Source organism: Sander vitreus, chromosome 11 (genome assembly GCF_031162955.1).
Source record: "Sander vitreus isolate 19-12246 chromosome 11, sanVit1, whole genome shotgun sequence".
NCBI classification, from domain to species: Eukaryota; Metazoa; Chordata; class Actinopteri; order Perciformes; family Percidae; genus Sander; species Sander vitreus.
Window position 1 is genome coordinate 19,630,626 of NC_135865.1, and position 25,132 is coordinate 19,655,757.

Here is a 25,132-nt window from a genome sequence, read left to right on the forward strand (position 1 = left end):
GCTAGTCCGGATGTACAATCCACTTCCGCTCACAAGTTTCAAAATAAACGGCATTTGGGAATGGACAGATATACAGTACATGTACGTATATCAATGGCATTTGGTTAGCAGAGTCTGAATTACCAGTCCTGAATTAAAAATTAAAAAGTTAAAATTAAAAAGTGCAGAAGTATTATCAGCAAAATGTACCTAAAGTAAGGAAAATTACTCATTATGCAGAATGGATCCTTTCACTTTCAGTTATGTTATTATAGAATATTATTATTCAGTTTTTTATCACTAACGAATTGTAGCCTATTGTAATTTAATGTTAAAAGTCACGTTAAAGTCAAATTCCTTGTGTGCACATACTTGGCCATAAAAACTGATTCTGATGTTATAGTTCGTCATGGTGTTTTTATTTTAAAGACTTTCTATAACTACTGATTAGATTAGTAGTATAACACTGACTTATATTATATAGGCCTAAGCATATCATGTGTTTTTTTTGTAAAAAGTAACAAGTTACCGACTATGCTAGTTACTGTAAGTAATATAATACTAGTATATATAATAGTAATAATAGTAATATTAAACTTTATTTACATAGCCCCTTTGAAAACAATGTTACAAAGTGCTATAGCAAGGAAAAACTAAATTAAAACAAATCCCCAACACAATTAAAGAAGGCCCAGCAAATTAAAGTACAGGGAGGGGAAATGAATGAAATACCCAAAATACATTAAAATAAGCACATAAAACACATAAACGTAGTCTAAAGATACGTTTTTTAGAAGTGATTCAAAAGATGTGACTGATTCTGTGAGATTTGCTACTTTTAGTGTTATATAATCATATATTATATTCGATTATTATTGCAGATTCATTCAAGTATAAACAGTATTTCAATGTTGCAGTCAAGATGCAGACTACTGTCAGTTTGTTTAATACATAACAATGTATAAACTATTTTTATGAATATTCAAAAAAGGTTCTGAAGCTATAACATAACAGAAAATATAAAAAAGCTTACAAAATCAGTTAAGTTCCATATATATTAGATAAATGTAAATTATCCAACAAAAATATTTTTTTATGTTTTCCATAAAGAAAGTAAGCAGTAGCCTATTTAGAATCTCGCACTTAAGCTTTAATGACTGTAAACAAGTAAGTTGCTTAACATTTTTACTTTTTTTATACAGTACATTATAACATTCAACAGTTATTGAAGAGAACATTTTTCTTTTGAAGGAACATCCCTTAATTTTCGGTGAGACCGTGCTGTCTTCGGTTAGCTTGATCACCGGTTCCTTTGGTGACGTCACCAACGCCTGGACTGGTACAGGACAACGCCAAAGGAAATGGGACAAACTCTGGGGGACTAACCCTAACCCTCTCGCCCACGGCTGATGACAATGGAAAATTTGCTTTACATTCTATTTATTACATTCATCTAGGTCCAACATTTCATTTTATTGTATTCATATTACATTGTGAAATGTAGTAGGCTACAGGTAGGCCTACTAAATGCCGTTTCCTGGGTCAAGAATGATACATGTGTGATTTCCACATTTTTCAATCATTTGACATATTGTATGAGCAAGTAGCAATATTAGTCGACACAAGACAGTCAACTAGATACTCCAGCTCGACTCAACTACATTCAAGATGAGATCAACTTCATTGTACACCCACAGGAAAATTAAAGACGTGTCACAGCTGCATAAAGAAGTAGACTACAACAATAAGTGCATAGAGAATAATCACAGACGTGTTATACACCATACTACATAAAAGAGTATGATTGTATAGGCCTAAATGTAATACAGTAAATCAATACAAACCTAGGTCTACTTGTGTGGTGGGTAAAGTGATTTTTTTCTGCAGCTAGCAGTGTAGAGTCATGAAAAAGTAAAATACTTTGGACTCCTATTAAGAAAATGTCAACCTTGAGACGTTCAAATAAAATGTTTAAAAAGTAAGTTGAGCAATGAAAACACGTTTGTCAGTGATATGAAAGCTGTAATACATTGAATAGTATTGTGTGATTGATTATCTTTATGGAAAGATGAGTTTTGGATGACTAAACTTCAAGCTCGTAGATTGTGACAGTCACATCTTGAAAAAAAACGAGTCAGTCCTATTTTGCTATTAAAAGTAAAAGAAGGTTGGCATTTTCTGATAGGATCAAGCTTTATCAACAATTATTGAATCATGAAGTAATGTTGAAAATAAAGATAGTATTATCCAAGTTTCTTTTGTTCCAGCTTATTTACAGTTTTTGCTGATTGCTAACAAGCATTGAGCAATACTTAAGCCACTTTTTCCAAATTCTTCATACAGTCTCTGCATTACCAACATGCATCTTGGCCAAACATTTAATCTCACCTCAAAAACTCACTCAAACCACCAAACCACTTCATACATGTCTCAAAACAAGCTTGCTGGACCAAAACACTGGCAACACCTCTCACTCAGAAAGCAAACATCATCACTCATAACACACTGACCTAAACAACACTGACAACTGGGAACATTCCATAAATAATGAACTTAATTTAGAACAATAATCTTTGAAGCTTGAACGTTTGTGGTTATACATAAATGAGTATTTTATTATAGAGAAAGAATAACACATTTCACTTTATTGACTGTACCAAAGTATATGGAAGAAAAAATAATCATAAATTAGCTTCAAAATCATTCATTTTTTATATTTGTGCATATCGTAATTTACTGTAATGGTGAAAACTAAAAAGTTCAAACTAAAAAATAATTCTTGATTTTCCAGAGCTCTAATAATAATTAATATTATTTTATTTTTTTAATATTACTTATACTATAGTATAATCACTCATAGTGTACAGTATGTGAGGGTTCTATAATGCAGTGGTTCCCAACCTGGGGTCCGGGGACCCCTCAGGGGGGCTGCAAAGATCAGAGGGGAGTGCACAAGTCTTTATCTGGTTTGAGGTTGAGGTAAAAAAAAATATTTGCACATGTTAAACAAATTATGATAATACACTAGAATATATAATGTATACAAAAGTCTGTATAAAAACTATATATTTTTGTTCTTGCTTAAAATTGTAGGCAGGCTACTTAGTAGGCCAAACCTCCGGGACCTCTTAACCTGTGACCCTTGCTGTCATCAGGTCAGCTGCTAGCTGCTATCATCCTCGTTTTTCCTGCCGCCACGGCATCACTATTTTATGACTAAAACATGGTGGAGAAACGTAAATGTGCTGATTACTCCTCTGTATCAAATAAGAAAGTAAGGCTCTATCTCGAGAGTTACCTCAACTTCGGTTTCGGAGGGGGGGGCTCAGCTTTTCTTAGACATAAGTAGGGGGGGCGCCAAGGAAAAAAGGTTGGGAACCACTGCTATAATGTATACTTTATTACAGTTTTTCTTGATTGCTTTGACACAGCAGTCAACTCAAACTCCACATTTTTCAAAACAGTTAACACACAGGCCGAAACAGTGGCACTCATGGTCAAAATGACACATTTTGTTTGCAAAAGGCTCTAACCGTGCCAAAACATTTAAAATATGCAACAAAAGAAAAATAGATAGATAGATAGATAGATAGATAGATAGATAGATAGATAGATAGATAGATACTTTATTCACCCCGAAGGAAATTTTAGGATCCAGTAGCTTAGACAACCTTAACACAACAAACACATATACACACATATATCACACATACATAAGAATAAAAATAAAAATCACGCACAGAAATGCAATGACCATGATAAGGTCTGTGCATGTGAACAATCTAACGAATTTTCTACAATTTGAACTATTTTAGTATTATGGCAAAGCATACTAAAGATGAGAGTGCTTTTCATTATGCCCAACAGTGTGTAGTTGGTTAGACAAAAATCTGGTAATATGAATGAAGTGTGTGCCATGTGGTGCAAAAGTTTGATTTTGATAATGCTATATGTAGTTTTGGTTGCAGTGCTTCATTTTGCAGGATATATGAGATATTTTGCAGTTTGGGTGTGTGGTTTTGTGAATTGTATTGAGTATTTTGATGATGATAAACCACACTAGTTTGCTAAATTGTGTTTTAGCAATTGGAAAAAACTGTAAGGCCTGCAGACTGACTGCTAATTGAAGATTTGTGTGAAGGAGTGTCAAACAGGTGCTTCAGTGATTTCACACTGATGTAGGTAGTTTCTAATAGTTAGGAACAGATGGTTTCTGTTTGGTCACCATAGCTAAAACAATGGAGTTTGGACTGCTGGAATGACATCCATGTTAACTGTTCTGCAAAAGGGTGGGGAAAATGTGTTAATCCAATGAGAAAGGGTTAACACATTTGCAAGAGGTGTCTTCTGCTCTGCTGAGACAGTGATGATGAAAACCGAGTGGATCCCAGTTTCTTTAAGCAGGTCAAACAATCAAGAAAAACTGTAAATTACAATGTTTTCATTCTGTTGTTATTACACACAGGCCTGAATTTCAGACACATGCACTAATGGAGAGATGTCACAGTGAGGGGGCTGCCCATGGAAAGGCGCCCCGAACAGTTGGGGGTTTGGTTCCTTTGCAGTGCCCAGGAGTTGAACTGGCATTTCTCCAGCTACAAGTTCCCAACCCAACTCCCTACTGAATGAGCTACTGCCACCCTCCCTCTCTCCTGCATTTGGCCGCAAGTTCTCATCAACATCACATCTTAAGTCTTCTCTTTCAGCTGAAATTGCAATCAGCTGTTTCGAATGATTATTGCTTCATTTTATTGTAAATATTTTTGCTAAGATGTTCTCTATATTTTACAGTAATTTGGTTGCTACAGAAATGCACAGAATAATTCTGTTTTGATTGTGTTTTAACATTTTAAAAGCAGTGTGGTATCAATTAAAAAACTGTGCTGCAGATACATTGTGTTTTGCAGGTGGTATGGAGGAGAAAAGAGTTCATGGATTTTGAAAAAATCACAAATATTTTTTGCCAAACATGATTCACAGTTTGGTCCACATACACTTTTGTTTTGCTGACTGTATGAAGAGTTTTCACAATGGGACTTCAGTTTTGTCCAATGCATGTTAGCAATCGGAAAAAAACTGTAATACTCATGCTGTTGCTTTGGCGTGTGTGTGCGTGTATGAGTGTTCTTGTCCATTTTTGTATTATTCCCTTCAAAGTCATTTTTTATCATGGTGTTTTATCAATCAAATGCATTAAATAAGTTATTACTATTACATTATATGATAAAAGTTGTGAATTCAGTAAAAAAGGGGCTTCTCAAAAACCTCTTTGGGTTATTATTGACTCATTTTCCACTGTTTGTGCATGCCATGAAAGTTAACATGAAGTAAAGATTAAGAATACATCTAAACTTAAACTGTAAACCAGAGGGTTACATTATATTCCTGTCACTATGCCAGACTTTCCACCAACTAGATATATAGATAGATAGATAGATAGATAGATAGATAGATAGATAGATAGATAGATAGATATATAGATAGATAGATAGATAGATAGATAGATAGATAGATAGATAGATAGATAGATAGATAAATAAATAAATAGATAAATAGATAGATAGATAGATTTTTATTGAGCCCAAAAATCCATATATTATTATCAGGATATTACAGTGTTACAGCAGCAAAATATCAGACACACAGCACACATACAGAATATACATAATAGGATACAATATACATAAGGATAGAATACAATAACAAATATTCAAAATATATACAAGTTAGGAATAAAAATGTACAACTACTTAAATAGTATTAATTAAAACTTGTACACATCTGTAAAATGAGTCTAAAAAAACTGGATTCGGCTCATAAACAACAGCTCTCGAAGCCATAAATTCTTATATAAGATATAATAACTTTTCTCATTTGCAATATTCATCCCTTTAACATTTTACACTGATGCAACTTCATTCTCGTGTTCCTTATTCCACAGCACCCCCACATGTCAATCTTTATTTATACACATTGAAAGGGGTGTAAAGGTTTTTTGGTACTCATCTGAAACTTTGGGATGTGAAACTGAAAATGACAGGCCCAAGGGCAAAACAATGCTTCAATTTATAGTGAAATGTGAGCAAAATCATAGCAATCAAAAACAAAAATGTTTCTTGCACACAGATCTAGCTGCCCTTCCACAAGGGGGCAGAGCAGAGAAGCTAAACACTGTCTCTGTATCCATCATCATTTGTGCACGTCACACATACAGTACCAACCTCTACAGGGTCATGCTATAGTGTCACAATATCAAAATAACCAACCCAACTCCCTACTCGCATTCAACAATGACTTTCATACCCTTACAAATCAATTTGATTAGAAAGCAATTAGATGATAAATTAGAAGCACATGCTTATAACATTTAAGGTTGTTTTTTTTTATACAGCTGACTCAAGGATAATTGGAAAGAGCTGAGGTGCATGTTTACACTACCAGACATTGAGCTGGTATTATTAGATTTCATGGTTGAATGTCACGTAACATTAAATTACAAAACATCTGATGGCATGTGACCACTGTATAGAGGATTTAAAGCTGCTGTAAAAGTGCAAAAATGATCGGAATGGTCTGTCTTTCATACCCCTCCTCTCTTAAGCCTAAGGAGAGCTTGACTTATTAATCAAGGCTTAGTAACACTTGTCAACACTTTATCTGCCACTGCTATAACCAGGATGTCTTCCATTTTCTCACCAGCCATACCAAGTCATCCCACTGAGTGACTGCTGAGAGCCCTGCAGCTCATCAGAGCTATAGTTACAACGCTGATGAAACTATAGATGTTTATTTTGGCAGTAAGGCGCCCGTCTTTAAGGCAACCTGATTGGAAGTGATGATGTACGTGATGAACCGGTGGCTCCTGTGCTATGTTTGCTATTCTGTGGCCTCCAGACCCAGTGAAATGTGAATCACATAGACTGTAAAATGTGTATGATGTGTAAATTGATGTCTTTTTTTGTTGTGGCTGTGTTATCATACATGCTATCTCCAAAACATCTGACAGTGTGAAAAAGTAATTTTAGTGAACACAAGACAATGCAATTTGCAAATAAAAAGTAATCATCAAAACACATGTGTACCATACTGTACCTAATTTTGGCTTAGTATATATTGCATATATTTTGGCTTTGCACTTTATTGTTATTGTAATAGTGGACTTTTATATGTGCACGCTTCCCACTTTGTATTGCAACTGCTGCGCAGCAATTTCCATAAATAATAAATAAGGTTTTTATGTTATAATACTCAGAGATGTGATCAAAATCATTTACAAGGTAAAACTAATGCATTCTAATAAAACAGCCCTGCAATCCATATTAGTTTATGACGGTTATGACATTTACCTTACTATTAGATACACCTCCCAAGCGAGGTGTATCTAATAAACTGACAACATATAGAGTATATATGTTAAAGAACAGTTGTATGTTTGTTGTCTTGCCGAGTGTTAGATGACAACATCGATACCACTCTTATGTCCGTTTAATATTAAGTTAAAGCCATAACTGCTTAGCATAAAGACTGGAAGCAGAGGGAAATAGCTAGCCTGGCCTACAATCACCTCTAGAGCTCACTAATTTCAACCTTTACATCCCATTTGTTTAATCTGTACAAAAACCAAAGTGTTAAAAGTCCTGAGAGAAAAGTTCTCTGAGAGGTTCTATGTGCTTTCAACTCTTTGTATGCAGAGAAGCATACTAAGATTCACAAATGTCAGAAACTGACCGAAATAATATTGCTCCTAATTGTAAAGAGACTACGTAGAGCTGGTCAGTACATCTACAAGCAAATCTTCAACACCAAATCCTCAAGCTAAGCTTAGTATTCTGAATCATCAATGTCATTGACTGAATCAGTAGCTCTTTTTTTAAAATCTGTTAATTACTTGTTAAAAGTTTACTGACAGACCACAGAAAAGCTACAGAAACAATCATGATATAATAAGTCTGTTGCAGATAGGTGGTTGTTGAGTCATATTACTCTTACAAACAGTGTTGGTAAAGGTGTAATTTTGTATTGAACTGTAGGAGACAGGTTGAAGCTGCAACAGACTGTTGCTGTTTCTCCATTGCTAAATGGAGTGCAGCCCAATTGATATTATTACACCTGTGGTTTTCTTGCTACATAATGTCAAAATGTCTGCCATGAAAAAAAAGGTCTATACCAGGACCTTGAAACTGAGGCAGCTAAATAGAATTCAGACATAATTCATTTTCTTGTCCACACCAGTGCTTTTCCTTCCGTGACATTTAAAAATGTCTTCTGTGAAAAGGGCCTATCATGGCATTATGATTGGTGATGTCATGTGTATTTGAAAAAAGAAAATATATGAATGGCTACTACGAACTAGGAATCTTTGAACTGACCTGAATGAAATAATTCAAATTAGCAAACTAATTTGTAATTTCTAACTCAAGTGTTACTTTGTGGCACACACTTGTAAACAAATCCTTATTCCTTTTTTGACACAGCAAAAGTAAAACATCTCTTTAACCAAACCTATAGGCCTTTGCCATCAGAGTAACCAAATAATAAAAGCCTAACAGCATTACAAAGTTGGGAAGGTTCACGGTTGGACAGTTGGCCCCCAGCTGCCACCATACCACCAGCCTCAATCTTCCACCAGCCCCCAGATCTTTGGGATCTGTATTCTTGGACATGGGGGCTTGGTGGTAGCTGCCAGAGTGCCACCATGACAGCTGCCCTTGCTTTGCAACAGACAGAATTAGTAAGATTAACACAGCCAGAGACAGAGGGGCCCAGTTGTTGTCCCGATAAGTGAGGTCAGATGAGACTGCAGCACCTTTTTAGTGAATGGGACCACGAGAAAAACAACTAGAAGTAATTTACAAGTTCTTAACATGGGACTTTTCTCTGAAACTAGTTTAGATTAACTGGATGTTGGACTGAGGCATCATCAGAAGAGGGGGCGGTAATTAACCTTTAGTAAAGGAACAAATCCCCATGTCCATAAAATACAGTAGATGGCTATAGAAGTCTTTTATTGTAAAAATGACACTAAGGGGAGAGATTACCATTAAAGATTAAAATAGTATTACTGTTATAAGGATCCTTTCTGCTCTACTTTTTTAGGCTCTCTATAATCGCTGCATAATAAACGCGGTGTGCTTTCCAATGTCACAGAAACATCCAAATGATTCCAGAGGAAAGCAGATGAGAGTAATTCTGTATCTGTTGGTTTCAGTTTGTGGTTGTATAGGTAAAAGGCAAAAGGAACAAAAGAAAAGACAAATTTCAGTATCTAAATAAAGTGCCTGGTGACTGCTGGGGTTGAAACATTGCACTAATCTCCACAGGGATTTAGCAGTCTGGGAACACAACACCAGGCTAATGACTGAAGATTTGCTGTGTCATATATAGACCCACATCACTGCTTTGGCAGCGAGCAAAAAAAATAAAAAATAAAGTAAAAACGAGCACAGGAGGCTTTTAATCGGCATCATAAATTTGAATGCCAGCAAAAAAAGCAACCACACTGACCAGAGAAATGTGCACAGGTGTCTGTAGTTTCACTAATTTGACTTTAAAAATGTTTTTGGCCATTGCAAGAGTTTAATTGCTGTTACTTTATATTTAAAACGGTTTGTTGTTTTCCTGGTTTTGTGTTTGGCATGTCCTGTCTGTCCTAATGCATGCTAGGAATTAATAAGGCATTAAGGAATACACAGGAATGCATGGAATGATGAATGTATGCATAAATTACTGAGCAGGGACCTCTTAAAACAAATGCTAATTCATTTATCTTCCCATCTAAAGTATCTTCAGACGAGTAAACACATATTTTCCATAGTTTTGTTCTTTGTTTGAAATCTTTATTGAAAAATAATCAGGTTCAAGTTTCAAATCCTCCTGTTGCAGATTACTTTTCATGTTATCTTGTGTGCAACGCAAGAAAAGTAATCCTACTCATCTCTGTCACAATGAAGTTTGAGGGGATGTTTTTGTAATTCTGCATACTTTTCTCCTTTCTACCACATGACCATACCTCATGATGTAAAATGCCCTGCATGTGAAATTTTTTAAAGCAAATCCTTATTCAATATAATATAATACAATTGTTGGAGCAAGTTAAACCATCAAGTTAAGGCTTAGTGAGGCTAAATTTGAGGCTAAAAAATGTATCGGGCCTAATTTTTATTATATACAATAAACATAAAATATCCTGTGTTTAGAATGGAAGGGTTGTTAGTCTGTAGCTGGCAATCAGATGCAGAAACTCGTCTCTTTTCCATCACCCTGATGGATTTTGTTACCGTTGGACAGAGCCAGGCTAGCTGTTTCCCCGTTCACAGTCTTTGTGCTATGCTAAGCTAACCAGCTGCTAACTGTAGCCTTAATGAACGGACTATAATGTAAGGGTGGTCACTGTCTTCTCATCTAACTCTTAGCAAGAAAGCGAACAAGAGTATTTACCAAAATGTCAAATATTCCCTTAATGCACGTAATCCTGTGTGAGTCTTCAGCATCAAATCAAGGCTGTGGTAGTCACACTTGCTAAGCTGCATCTATACCCTATTCCCACAGTGCGAGCCCAATATTATTGTGTCCCTCTTCATCAGTTCTAATTGCCCATTTGAGACCTTCATTATGACGCCATATGCTCTTTAAAGTCAGTTGCTGGGATCCATTTCAACCAGTTTGACAGGCAGGGCAGTAACGTTCTTCCAGAGGATCATATTGGATCTTGGGTTACCCAGCGATATCCCAGTCCAATTGGTTGCTGTGGCATTAATGATTAACGGTTCACTAGTGATGATGGGGTCTGCCTTGCTTGACCTTTTCACATGGCTGTATTTGCAGCAGAAGTAAGCACCAGGCTTTAGCAGCACGATAGCCTTGCAGTGCCCAGACAGCTGCACCTTTATCCCCTGGCCTTAGTAGCGGAGTTGGAGGCCTCGATCCAGAGCACAGAGTGGGGGAGGGATGACTATGTGCTAGCTGAATACAGGCAAGAAGCAACGGCTGAGGGCTGAGGGGCAAGGACTGAGGGCATGCCAGGGCAGTCCTGGGAAATATTTCAGTTGGGCATAAAACAGACTGACCCTTCCGTGGTCTTTGGTGTTTTTTGCCCCCAACGTCTCCTCCCAGGCAGCACGGCAATGGTTATGTTTAGGGTTAAGGTTAGGGTTAGCTGCCTGGAAGGCGCCGTTGGAGGCAAAAAACACCATCAAGCCCCTTCCGTTGGATCAACGAAATTACATTTCGAGGATAATTGCCACAGCCCGGATGTCCCTCAACTTTGCTCTCTGTGTGTTGCCGTTCTCAAACTCTGTTCGCTTTGGGAAACAACAACAAACTTCAAACTAGAAAGCTACGCGCTAAAAATGGCTCGTTTTGGATCTGAGAGTTTGGAAAACTTGGATCATAACAAGGCAAAGCAGGCCTGCTTGGTTCTTTCGGGGAATGATTGTAAAGATTTACAAAGAATATGTTTTATGTTGTAGATAAAGTAGGCCTACACACAGCTATACACTGGTAAAAGCAAATTATGTTTAACCATGTATCCAGCTAATTTAAAAAGCTCACGCTACTGTATTGTGTGAACAGTTAACTTCATTAAAAGTTTGTGCGGCGTTTTCTTTTGCAAATGTTCCACCAAAACAAGTTCCTTTCCGAAACTATTTTGCAGAGCCACCGACGCTGCGTCCGGAGCTTAGCGCCGCCCAAGACTATTGTGATTGGTTTAAAGAAATGCAAACAACTCAGAATGTTTTTTTTCCTATCCCAGAATGTATGTGTGGTGTAGCCAGACCTTACTCCACAGCGCTGTGGAGATATGTCTGGCAATCAAGACTACCATTGTTAAGGTAACAATTAGATCACATGCCTGAAATTAAGTGAACTGAAATGATTGCTTTTCCATGCCTGGCTTAAATACTTAAGTATTACTGTAATATGTCTAATTTATATTAAATATAAGAGAAATATGGTGATGAACATATGTGATTCATATTGGTGCTCAAGTTTAATGAGTGAAATCCGTCTACTTTTTTACTATAAGCACATTAGATGCATGAATGAAAAGATGTCAAATGTTTGTTGGGGGAGTAATCAAATCAAATCTATTCCCAGTCTTGTCCTGTGTACTAGCACAACATATTTTATACTTACGACCTGTCATCTGACTTCAATTTTGCAGACTACTCCAAACTACACAGATTCCTGTTTGTTCCAGCTGCTTGTTTTAAACCTGTTCAGGATGATATTCATTGAATTGCTTAGCTACTATAATTTACATTTAAACAGAAATTGAAAAGTTCCTTTTGACGATATTTTAATTCCAGTTGGCATTTGGAGCAGCTTGCATAAGAGCAGTAAAAAACACATTGTTATAAAACCTGTACTCCCTGTAACAGCCACAAGACTAAGAGTTTACAGCCATGCTAATGCCTCTGGGAGGTTATACCTCAACACAGCAGTGCTTTGAGCTAAATGCTAATGTCAGCATGCTAACATGCTGATGTTTAGTAAGTAGGCCCGTAAAAATACCATGTTCATCTGAGTTTAGCGTGTTAGCATACTAACGCACTTATCAGTACTAAACACAAAGTACAGTTGAGGCTGATGAGTGTTTATTACCAAACCCCTGCAAAATTAATAACATATTAATTTTGCAGGGGTTTGGTAATAAACCAAAGTATTAGACACAATTTTTTTGGATGACAATCCATTCAACAGTTGTTGAGATATTTCACTCAAAACCCCAAAAGTCAACCAGTCAGGGGATCATCAATAGCATTCATCCTCTGGGGACTAAAATGTCTGTACAAAATATATGTAAAAAAATTCAGATATTTCAGTCTGGACCAAAGGGGTAGACCGACTGGTAGCCATGCCGTGACCGTGGCTAAAAAGAACTCTTTTTACACACGATACAACACATACGAACACACACATGCACATAGATGCAACACACACACACACACACACACACTTTGTGAAGCACCAATGTCTCTATGGCTCTTTGGTCTTTAAATAGAGCACTTGAATCTAGTGACGCTAGAGAGTATCCAGGGACCACCAGGTCAGGAAAACCTGCTTCAAACAGAGAGAAAGCAAGAGAGAGAGAGAGCGAGAGAGAGAGAGGATAATTAAATAAATAATTTATGCTAGTTTGGGGTTGATGGAGGGTGCTGTAGCAGTGTGAACAAGAGAGTGTAGGGTTGCAGAAAATAGTGCTACAATTTTCTTAGAAACCATGAGGGTGTCTGTCATTACCAGGCCTGGATACTATACCTGACACGTCGGAGGTTAGGCTTAGGGATTGAATGTGTATTCCCCTATGAGGAGAAATATAGGGAGGTAAAGACAGATGAGACATATGAGTAGGGATAAATCTCACAGGACAACAATCTTTGACGTTTGACCCATGGCGTCCTTTCCATCATGGATCAACCAGCCATAGAAAGATTGTGGCATTATGTAACAGTGTGCATAACTGTGTGTGTGTGTGTGTGTGTGTGTGTGTGTGTGTGTGTGTGTGTGTGTGTGTGTGTGTTGAGTGTGAGTGCAATATTATGATAATGATAACCACAGATATCTCAGATGTAAAGAAAACAGAAGTTGAGAACATGCTTTTCTCCAGGAAGTGGGATAGGGGGGGATGATATGATAAGGATTTTGTGGGGAGAAAGACAAATATTAGAAAGATGAAATTTAAGTGAGTGAGTAAGCAAGTGTATCACAAAGTGAGTATGTGAGAGAGTGAACAACTGAGTGACCTTAAAAGGCCACACGGTCTCGCTGGTGACTGAATGAGCAAGTGAAAATGGGCCTTGGGGTTATCTCTGTGAAGCACCGCTGTATTTATAGATCAACTTAAAAAAGATTCCCTGCCCCCTTGCTACCCCCTACCCCCCAACTCCCCATTCGCCCCTCCCCCATTTTCAATTAGTCCCTGATGGGCGGAGTAATACAATCAGGAGAAACTTCAGCTCACCCGAAGCCTCCTCTCAGTCTGCCCTAGACTCCGCACAGGCACACACTCCTCAGACAGGAAGGTAAGACCTAACTCTGTTCAACTGCTCCACTATCCATCCATCCACTCGTCCATCTTTCCACCCATTCCTCCTTTCATTTGGGTTCATTCACCATGTCTTCCATTCTCCGGGACACAGCTGCTCACTGTGCTCTGCCTTCCCACCTACCTGCTCATGTTCTCCCTCTTTCCACCTGCACAGTACCTTCACTAATTAACCTCCTCTTCTGTATCCACACTGTCTGTCCTCTTGTCTGTCTCAGACAGCCTGACTTTATTAAATTATTTTATCATCTATCTCCAAAAAATGCACAACCCCTGTTGAACCCCTTTTAGCAGAGTTAATTTCCATCCTTCTTTCATTCCTTCTCATCAAGCTCACACTTTCCTTCAGCAAAACTGTGGTAGTAAAGGTGTCAGCTCCTCCTTTGTTATTACACAGTTGTGATATCCATTTTGGCAAACTGGTCTGTTCCTTTGCTCTTTTTTTTTATGGCTTTAAAGCACTTGTCGCACTTCACAGCATTTTGGTGTGATGGAATTGAGTATAAAATCTTCTAGTCACATCAATTGCACAAAAAAGTCCCGGTAATACAATACAACAGCTAGGGATTTGATAGGTTCCTGAAAATATCTCTACATAAAAGAGGAATATAGTAAATATAAAGTAGCTTTTACTTTTACAGTTGGTGGAAGGGTTCAGATTAAAGTGCAAACTTTTATTTATATTGCTCTTAGTTGAACTGTAATTCAAGATTTAACAGGAACATTTTCAATTTAGAGCTAAATTTGATTTAACGTTTCATTCCTTTATCCACTCACAAGATTATTATTAGTGGCTATTTGATCATACTTATTTAATCGACTGGGAATTCCTCCAAAATTGTTGCTTTGGAAGAGTAGAACATTTATGTAAGCAAGCTGTTTAGAGGTCTCACTTTCGGAGAAGGTACTGGTTTATGGTTTGCATTTCTATAGATGGTTGGATAACATTTATAAAGACAGTCTTATGCATCTTTAAAACATCTGGAATTATGGATAAAGAGATGTAGATAAGGTAAGGTTTTTTTGAGCTATACAAGGCACTTAAATTCATGAGACGAAAGAATTGTTTTTTTTCAGCTTGACTAACAAATAAATTCCTCACAAAAACTGGAAAATGAGTGTAATGCACAGAGAGTTGATTTTCTGGAGGGAAGCACTGGAACTTTCTGGGGATCGACCAGGCTGCACGCTTGTCAAACATTTGCCATCCAAGTGGCCATTGCTTGGCATCAAGCGTTTTGCAGTGAGAAACTCCCAGATGGGCAGCATCAAAGAGGCCCCAGAAGCTGGGCAACAGCTGCGTGTCTGAATAGCTGAAGCTTTTATTTGCGGCAGTTGAGATTATCCTTTTTTTTTTTATTTTTAGGAGTCACATAAATCCTTATATAAGCTAGGTGAGTCATGGTGGGAGCAATAGACAATGAGGGAATGTGGGAGGGGTTGAGAAAAACTCGGAGCAGATTATACGTCTCAACTTCAGCCAGATAAAAAATATTATAACAAATCACTCACAGATCTCATGTTGGATCACTGAGATGGGAATAGACAGTGATCGCAAATAGATCAAGGGGCAGAAGCTTTGACAGTCCAAGCACAATAAAAGTGCAGGATAAAGGGAATAACAACAATAGAGAGCAGCTCAATTAAAAACAGGAATGCAAAAATTTAAGAAAAGCAGAACATGAAAAAATGGTCAGAAGGGAATGTATGATTTTGAGTTTTCCATGCATTTAATCTAGCCTTGTTGTATGGTCAAAGCTTTGCCGAGCACATATAGTCACATGAATAGTAGAGTATTCATGTGAGTGACAAACAAAAAGCCCAGGTTGGTATTAAACCCTATATGTACTGTGCACTCAAATATATAGCCTATCCTTGGTACACTGAGTATTTAGGTGCAGGTGGGATAACCAGAGGGCTTAACAGGCAGACCACAAACAGCTGCAGATTGTGAGTATCCATTATTATGAATGCCATTCAAACCCACTCATACACCGATACACACACACACACACACACACACACACACACACACACACACACACACACACACACACACACACACACACACACACACACACACACACACACGTACACAAATGCATGATAACAAGGGATACAGTGATCTGGTGCTGACAGCTAGACGTAAGGTGATAGATGGGTCATTGTACAGTGGCATGGTGAGGGTTGGTATGCAAACGGGGCAAAAGTTGACTGTCTCTAAGCTGAACTGATAGGGGTTATTTATATCTTCCTCATCTGTCACCTTCTAGTTCTGACAAGAGAACAAAATGAAGGACTGCTGAGAGATGGGAGAGAGAGATGAAAGGGGAGAATTTGCAACATGGGAAGAAAACTGTAATGTGAAGGATCTTCATACTGAATGTGTCCTAGAAAACATGTATTGCTTAGAATGAATTGCTATCTGCTAGTGTCAGTAAATATGTATTTGAAATGAGAAGCAAAAAGACCAAACTGTCTACAAAGCTTAATGTTATTTAGGTGACAGGATGCAAAAATCATACAGATAAAGCTTTTTTATATGTAGAATTATCCAGATGTGGGAGTCTACCTCAGCTTCCAACTGCTGTTCACATAACGTCACATATACTTTCTTTTCTTTCACTTCCTGTGTCTCTTTGTGTTTCTCTCTCTCTCTCTCTCTCTCTCTCTCTCTCTCTCTCTCTCAGGTGAGTGACTCTGGGTCAAAATGACCGAGCGCTACGACTGCCACTACTGCAAGGAGTCCCTGTTTGGGAAGAAGTATGTTTTGAGAGAAGAGAATCCCTACTGTGTGAAATGTTATGAGAGCCTGTACTCCAACACCTGTGAGGAGTGCAAGAAGCCCATTGGCTGCAACACCAGGGTAAAAGATGTCACAAAATACATTGTGCATTTCAGCCCTAACATGCTCTTTCTGTGCGTTTCTGTTTTAAACACTAGTCGGTCGGGCTAACTGTCAATCTGATGTTCTTGTAGGATCTGTCATACAAGGACCGTCACTGGCATGAGGAGTGTTTCATGTGCTTCCAGTGCAAGCGCTCGCTGGTGGACAAGCCCTTTTCCACCAAGGATGAAAAGCTACTCTGCACTGAGTGCTACTCCAATGAGTATTCCTCCAAGTGCCACGAGTGCAAGAAAACCATCATGCCAGGTAAGAAGAAAACTACAAAGAGAGCAAATAGTTAAGCTGATGCCAATGCAACAGATAGCAAAATCAAATTTTTGACATGAAAAAACTCTATCTACAGTTAGCATCAGAATAGTGCATCTGTGAATGGTTTACATACGATTGTCTTAAATCTTAATGTTGCTTAATGTGTCACTTACATTACATGCACAATAAGTCAGTGTATTTATGTTAGGGCGGGCAATCAGTCAGGACATGTTTCTGTTGGTAAATTGAGCCATAGTAATTTTACAGATAATACATTATAAATAGAAACAGTTTTCAGGCCTTAAATCCAATTCCTCTGTATATGTCTTTTAAAGTATGTATCTACGAATATAATTACGTGTGCAGGAACTGGGGCAATTCTAACCCTTTAATAAGAAATACAAAACATGCTTCAGATTATGAAACCATAAAGAATGTGCATGGTGCCACATGTATTATCACTTTATGATGACCTCTGACTGTTAGTCCTCTGGATTGATACTAAGACAACTACAATATGGACCAAACAATTTAATAAATTCCTAGTACTTCTATTTCTATTAAATGATGCGCTTTTCCATAAATTGGACTGATTATTCAAAATGTAAAATGTTCTCACAAACAAGACCGAAATTATTTTGGACTGTTTTTCTTAGTCTATTTGCTGTTGTCTTTGCATCCCTTTACTAACTCCTTCCATTCCCTTTATGTTTCTCTGAAGGCTCCAGGAAGATGGAGCACAAGGGGAACAGCTGGCACGAGACCTGTTTCACCTGCCAGAGATGCCAGCAGCCCATTGGCACCAAGAGCTTCATCCCCAAGGACAACCATAACTTCTGTGTGCCCTGCTATGAGAAGCAGTTTGCCATGCAGTGTGTGCACTGCAAGAAGGTAGGACACCCAATTGCAAATTATTTTCAAAGTAGTACTTCATTATTATCCATCTTCACTCAAAGAAAAAAAAGAAAAAGTCACAAAAAAGTGTGACAATATGACACTCTTATTATTATTATTATTATTAGCCCATCACCACTGGCGGGGTGACCTACCGTGAACAGCCCTGGCACAAGGACTGCTTCCTGTGCACCAGCTGCAAGCAGCAGCTGTCTGGCCAGAGGTTTACCTCTAGAGATGACTTTGCCTATTGTCTCAACTGCTTCTGCAACCTTTATGCCAAGAAGTGTGCCTCCTGCACCACCCCCATCAGTGGTAATCACATTTTATCAATGTATTTATTGGTCTCCCTGAATCTAAAAAGGATTGTTTAAAAAATGTTTTCCAGTTGATTTGACTTGGATTTGTTCTTCATTTTCAGGCCTTGGAGGCAGCAAGTACATTTCCTTTGAGGAGCGCCAGTGGCACAATGACTGCTTCAACTGTAAGAAGTGCTCCGTGTCCCTGGTCGGCCGTGGCTTCCTCACTGAACGTGATGATATCCTATGCCCAGAGTGCGGCAAGGACATCTAATTCGGTCTGAAGGAAGACAGACACATCTGATTGGATGGCCATGTTATGATAGTGGATTGACAAAGATACCAAAAATACTATCAGAGCACAGAGCATAGCATCCATAGCATCTTTACAACCTAGCATTACTATGAATGTACATTGTTGTATGCCACGAAATACAAACTACTAACAGTGTTATTTGAATTTAGACTAATTTAAAGTAACCTAAAGTTTAAGTTAAAACTCTTTGAGAAAAGGTTATCACTAATAACATAACTGTTGGCAATAATGTGAAGACCTTTGCTTACGAAACAGCAACACATTTGCAGATACTTTATGAAGCATTTTGAAATAAATCTACAAAATGAATGTAGATGCACTTTGAAGTATCATAATAATTACTGCTTTGTGCATGGGCTAGCTTGATGCTATATTTAGTAGAGGTTTTGTGAATGAGTTCTGCAATTACAAATTAAATATATTAAAACTGTGTCTTTACTCTTATAATTGTTAACTGTAGCTGTGCATGAAATAAATTATTCATATAAAAACAAAGGGGTCGAAATATTTGTATTTTGAGCAGAAGAACGCGCACACATTTAATACAAAAGTTACTGCAGATTGGCAGGTCTAAGACTTCTTAAGAAGAATTTAGATTTTATTTATTATTTTTTACCATGCTAGTTAAAGAGTACAATAACTACAGTATATGTTACAATACTGGCAAATTAGACATGGGCCAAAAAGCTGTTTACTTTTCTGTAATTAAATCAACAAAAGTATTAATTGTATTGAGACAATTTATTTAAAAAATGTTGGTACAAACATGACACTGGATTTGAAAATGGATTGAAAATGCTGTATGAATCTTTTTGATTAACTCTGTGAACAGTTGTTTTAAAAGTAACTTCAAAGTCAATTTATAAACAATTTAGAATAAATATACTTCAAAAATACAATATTCCTGGTTTAGTCTATATTCCTTCTTTTGTTTAATTAATAAACAGTGATACGTGAATACTATTTATGAGTAGGGGTGTCATGATTTGGATTCTAAATCGAAAATCGATCATACCTTTCAATTTAGTTTTTCAAAACAAAAGCAGGATTGGCAATTCTCCCAGTACTTTTGTTTCACCACCCCTGCCTACTTGTGTGTGTCTGAAAAAATATATACAAAAACGGCTTGCAATAAAAACAGATGGCAACAATGTAGCTTACTGGCAGTAGCATGCAGCTAAAGACACAGCTTAGCGTCCTGACAGGGAACATCGCTGCCTGGTACGGAAACAGCACTGAACTGGACTGCAAGGCCCTGCAATGAGTAGTTTGTTGGGCTGAACATTCAATGGGCGGTTCCCTACCCTGCCATGGGTGCCCCCCCGTCATACATACATACACATATATATATATATATATATATATATATATATATATATATATATATATATATATATATATATATATATATACATATACACACACATATATATATATATATATATACACACATATATATATATACACACATATATATATATATACACACATATATATATATATATACACACATATATATATATATACACACATATATATATATATATACACACATATATATATATATATATATATATACACACACATATATACACAAATATATATATATATATATACACACATATATACACACACATATATATATATATATACACACATATATACACACACATATATATATATATATATATATATATACATACACACACACACACACACACACACACACACACATATATATATATATTTATTATCATCATTATTGTTTTTAATGCATAAATTGTAGGAATTGACAGGATAACATTTCACTGAAATTGTATTTTATATGATTTCACGTGACAAATAAATTGTTTTGAATTGACTGATTACCAGTAGCCTGCAGCTGCACTTTTTGAGACATCATGAACACTGCTGAAGTCGGAGATGATGGAGAAACAATAGAACTGGAAAATCCTGCTTCACTGAAGTCAGTGTGGCAACATTTTGTCTTCCCTAGGAGTTACGTAAACAAACAAGAAACGTTGAACGTTAAACTCTGCAAAACTCAAACTGTTGTAAAGTACCCTTTTGCAATATAGTGGCTCTTCTTTGGGGCATAGCCGTCAGTGATGAAAAGAAAAAGTTTAAATCAATGTTCTTAAAATCTAAGGGCAAATCAAATCGTGGATCTGGAGAATTGTGACACCCCTATTTAGCAGTGAATTATGATCCAGCTTTATAAAATGTACAATAGCACACTACACTAATATTCAAAAACCCTGAACAACTTGTGAAACAGCACCGAGGCCAAACCTCAGTGGAATGGAGTTTATCGAGAAGAAAAATTACACCAACTACCGGTTCAAACACACACACCTTCTAAAATTCTATCTGCATAATCTGTGATTTGTTTCCTTTGAAATGTACACCAGAGAAAAACATATATTTTTTTTAGCACTACCTCATAACGTGTTCACAATGTTTATAAGATATGTCCATCAGTCAAAATCTCAAACTATGAGAGTCTATGGCATTTATGTCAAAAACAATCTATGTCTATTCAAGTCATGGTACTACCAATTACAAAATGTAAAAAACCTGGCAGGAAAATCACCCTTTAACCCTTGCAAGCCAGTACTGGAGGCCCTCTGACCAAAACCAACTCGTGCACAGAAACAAGAACATCAACAACCACAATTCCCATAAACAGCATTTCAGAAAACAAAAGAAATGTCACTTGTTTTGTCCTCTAGAAGGTGTTCATGTGTGAGACTTGAGGAGAGTTGCTGGTCATCGATGGAAAGGGCACTTGAGGTCGTGGAAAGCAACAAGGAACCTGGTGACTTCAAAAGCTGGATGATCTTCGGAGCACCACCCCATCCGGTCAGCTCTCGGGACTGAGCGAGAGCTGTGAGGTGGCCTGGACACACAGGTAAAAAGGGTTTCCATCCATTTTGTGATGTAATTAGTGTGATAACTGTGATGGGAAGCGCACAAATACTGGACAACAACATTTGGTGGGAAGGGAGTGATCTGTCCGAGCTCACATCAGGTCTATGTGAATAGGGGTCAGAGGTCAGGGCCATGTCACATGCTGGATCTTTTTCTTCACCTCTGGAGACTTCATTTCATCCTGAAGAGATGGAAGATGAAACATCAACAGGTATTAAAGGAACACGCCGACTTATTGGGACTTTAGTTTATTCACCGTAACCCCCAGAGTTAGACAAGTCCATACATACCCTTCTCATCTCCGTGCGTGTTGTAACTCTGTCTGACGCACCCAGCGCTAGCTAAGCATAGCACAGATCCTGAAGGTAACCGGTTCCATCTAGCCTACTACTCCCAATAAGTGACAAAAAAAACCCCAACATTTTCCTATTTACATGTTGTGATTTGTATAGTCACAGGGTGTACAAAGGGTGTACAAATAACAAGGTCATATGAGACACAGCCCGCTATACAAACTGGGAACTATATTCTCAGAAAGGCGAAGCACTGCTACTTCTGCTACTTGGGTGGAGTGATTTGCTTGCAGCACCTGAAGCCCCTGGTGAGGAGCAGAGAGTTCGCCTGGAGTTCGCTCAGAGTTGGAGTAATAGAGTCAACAATTACTAGATAGTAAAAGCATAGTGACCTTGTTATTTGTACACCCTGTGACTATACAAATCACAACATGTAAACAGGAACATGTTGGCGTTATTTTGTCACTTATTCCGAGCAGTAGGCTAGTTGGAACCGGTTACCTCCAGGATCTGTGCTAGGCTAAGCCAGCGCTGGGGGCGTCAGACAGAGTTACAACACGCACGGAGATGAGAAGGGTATGTATGGACTTGTCTAACTCTGGGGGTTACGGTGAATAAGCTAAAGTCGCAATAAGTCGTTGTGTTCCTTTAACAAAAAGCAGGCAGACAATGAATCAATGACACACATAATATAATGCAATGTGTTACTGATCCATTAGCATACCAATATCAATGATTTAAAACATTTATGGATTAATAATAATTTGCTATCGTGAGTTTTCTGTTTTGCACAGACTTAAAAGATTAGAGTTACAAACTCATTATTTTTCTTTGACAGTTTTGCCCCCACATGATTTGATCTCTGTGGTCAATTATATATATATATATATATATATATATATATATATATATATATATAATTCCTGCTTTTCTTGAAAGAATGCTTTGCCATTTTAGGGGTATGCAGTTTTATTTTCAAAATATTGCATTATCAATAGTCATGTGTATTGTGAAAGTATTGTAAAATTGTAAAACACAAGCAATAGAAAACAATATTGATAATAATGCAAATTTTCCTTCAATCACACAGAAAGATTGGGGGGTTATGCATAACTGAGGTGACAGAACAAAAAGTTCCTACCGAGCTGTTTGCTTCTCGTTTGAGGTTCGCTGTGTCAGTGCTGCAATGAATGGATGAGGAAGATGTGTTTCCAGATAGCCTGCGGATAGGTTTGGACAGGCTTGCAGCAGGAGGAGGTTTTAACCGGTCAGTGATTCCTGCTGACACAGTAGTTCCCTCTGGTTTCTTTACTTTTAGTAGGCCAGAGTGAGAGGTACTGCCATCAAACACAATCAGAGGCCTTTTCCTATTGTGGTCGTTACTGGAACTGGAAATTACCAGACAATAGTGACAACAATAATCAATCATTTACACTCAAATGGATTAAACTCGTGTTGATGGTAAGGGCTCTATTTTCGAGCAGGTGCACAGGGTGAGATTCTGCTCTGTGCTGACATTTTTCCCTGAGGCACACTGAGATGCCTGCCCACCTGCTCGGAGCAGGACAACTGCACAGCGCACCTGTGGACTGTAATATCTTGAATTGTTGAAGGCACATGCACATACATCTCCTTCTCCGTAAACAACATGAAATCAAGGAGAGGGTCAACTTTTCCTGCCACATCTTTCCGATCACTTTCAGGGTTTATCCTGACTCAGAATGGGCCTTTGGGGGAGGAATACGCACAGTAAGCATAATCGGTTTTCGTACAGTAAACGCAATGAGTATGTGTTACATTATTTGAACGATATCTATGCATTTACCTTTTATTTCTGACAATTTGATAAGCAAACATGTTGATTAAGCTTGAGTAAATGAAACCCCAATCAACAAAACTGCTTAAAAAAGTAATATTAGTATTTAAATACCACCGTTAAAATCATCGGAAGAGTCCAACTCAGCCAGACTCTGGACTGTAAAACTGAGATTAGCACTCCTATTTCAGTTTATGCTCTGCTTTTCAACAGTTGTTTGGTTAAATTGCTATTAAACAAATTTGGAGATGATTTAAAGTGCTATTTTCTATCTCTCAATTCTTATCATTTTGGCGCTGATCTGAATCTTATAAAACTGTCACATAAATGTAGTAGAGAACAATATTTCCCTCGGAGATTTAGTGGAGTAGAAGTATAAGTACAGCACTTGAGTAAATGTTACTTTACACCACTGACTAACCACTGCCTATGAAAACACAGTAACGTCCATATTGAAAGCATCCAGTGTAGTTGCCGTTACCTGACGGACCTGTGACCGGCCGGTGTCTGTCTCGCTCGGGTCTTCTCCATCCTCTTGCCCCAGCGGCTGTCGGGTAAAGTCCTCTGCGGCCGCGGGATGACATGCCGGAGGTAAAGCTCTGTGAGCTGATCCCGACTTTCACAGTCCCTTGTACTGACATTTTTCTGATTCAGATAGAACAAAAACATGTTAGCTCACATTCTACGATAATATGACAAAAATGAATAAACGTTAAGAAAACCGCTGCTGATGAAACAAGTTTACAGAGTGTTAGCCGGTGTGCTTATATTATGGTGTCCTTTCTAAACCTCCGCATTAGAAGACCTTTTACACATTTCTCTCCAAACATTAACTCACCCCACTTAATATCAGCTGCATAAACTCTTGAGACAACAGCTCAGGGTGCAGTAATAGATCAACATCAGAGGTACAGACAGTCTTTCCATCTTGTCCCGTGGAAGTCGCCATATTGGATTCTTATTGTTTTCCCGGCATGCATCGCGTCATAACAACACGGCATGTCATCATGTCATATGATGTCATTCACTAAAGGATGCCTGCACCATCCATGGCCTGCACGTTTCTGGTGTTTCTGAATTTTTTTTTTATCAGAAATGATCAGTGGTGGAATAAGTATTCAGATCCTTTACTGAAGTAAAAATACCAGTACTACACTTTGCACAAGTAAAAGTAATGCATTCAAAACCTTAGCCTACTTAAATAAAAGTAACCCAACATATTATCAACAAAATGTACTTAGCCTACAGTATGAAAGGTAAAAGTAGTCATTGTGCAGTAAAATGGTCCCTGTCAGTGTTTTATAGGCTATGTAATACAGATTTAAAAACAACAACTGTCCATCAAGGGAATGCCTAAACAAATAAATATGTAAACGTCAAAAAGACTAACCGCAAATATA

The 25,132-nt window shown here is 37.6% G+C and overlaps 2 protein-coding genes across 4 annotated transcripts; one reads left to right on the plus strand and one right to left on the minus strand.

Moving 5' to 3' along the window:
• The first annotated feature begins 16,736 nt into the window (after positions 1-16,736).
• On the plus strand, positions 16,737-18,650 carry LOC144525763 (four and a half LIM domains protein 2). The gene is made up of 5 exons (XM_078262826.1): positions 16,737-16,892; positions 17,006-17,180; positions 17,905-18,074; positions 18,206-18,392; positions 18,499-18,650. Exons 1-5 carry the CDS (start codon positions 16,737-16,739, stop codon positions 18,648-18,650), a joined length of 840 nt encoding a protein of 279 aa, XP_078118952.1.
• A 1,774-nt stretch (positions 18,651-20,424) lies between these two features.
• Positions 20,425-24,698, minus strand: c11h2orf49 (chromosome 11 C2orf49 homolog). 3 transcript variants are annotated; one of them, XM_078262187.1, is made up of 5 exons: positions 24,571-24,698; positions 24,214-24,377; positions 23,058-23,304; positions 21,719-21,804; positions 20,425-21,591 (listed from the first exon to the last, which is right to left on the minus strand). In XM_078262187.1, exons 1-4 carry the CDS (start codon positions 24,679-24,681, stop codon positions 21,748-21,750), a joined length of 579 nt encoding a protein of 192 aa, XP_078118313.1. In that variant the 5' UTR covers positions 24,682-24,698; the 3' UTR covers positions 20,425-21,591; positions 21,719-21,747. The 3 variants fall into 3 exon arrangements, with proteins under 3 accessions (XP_078118313.1, XP_078118314.1, XP_078118312.1); XM_078262188.1 differs by having other exon boundaries at positions 20,425-21,804; positions 24,223-24,377; XM_078262186.1 differs by having other exon boundaries at positions 20,425-21,804.
• Positions 24,699-25,132: the final 434 nt, after the last annotated feature.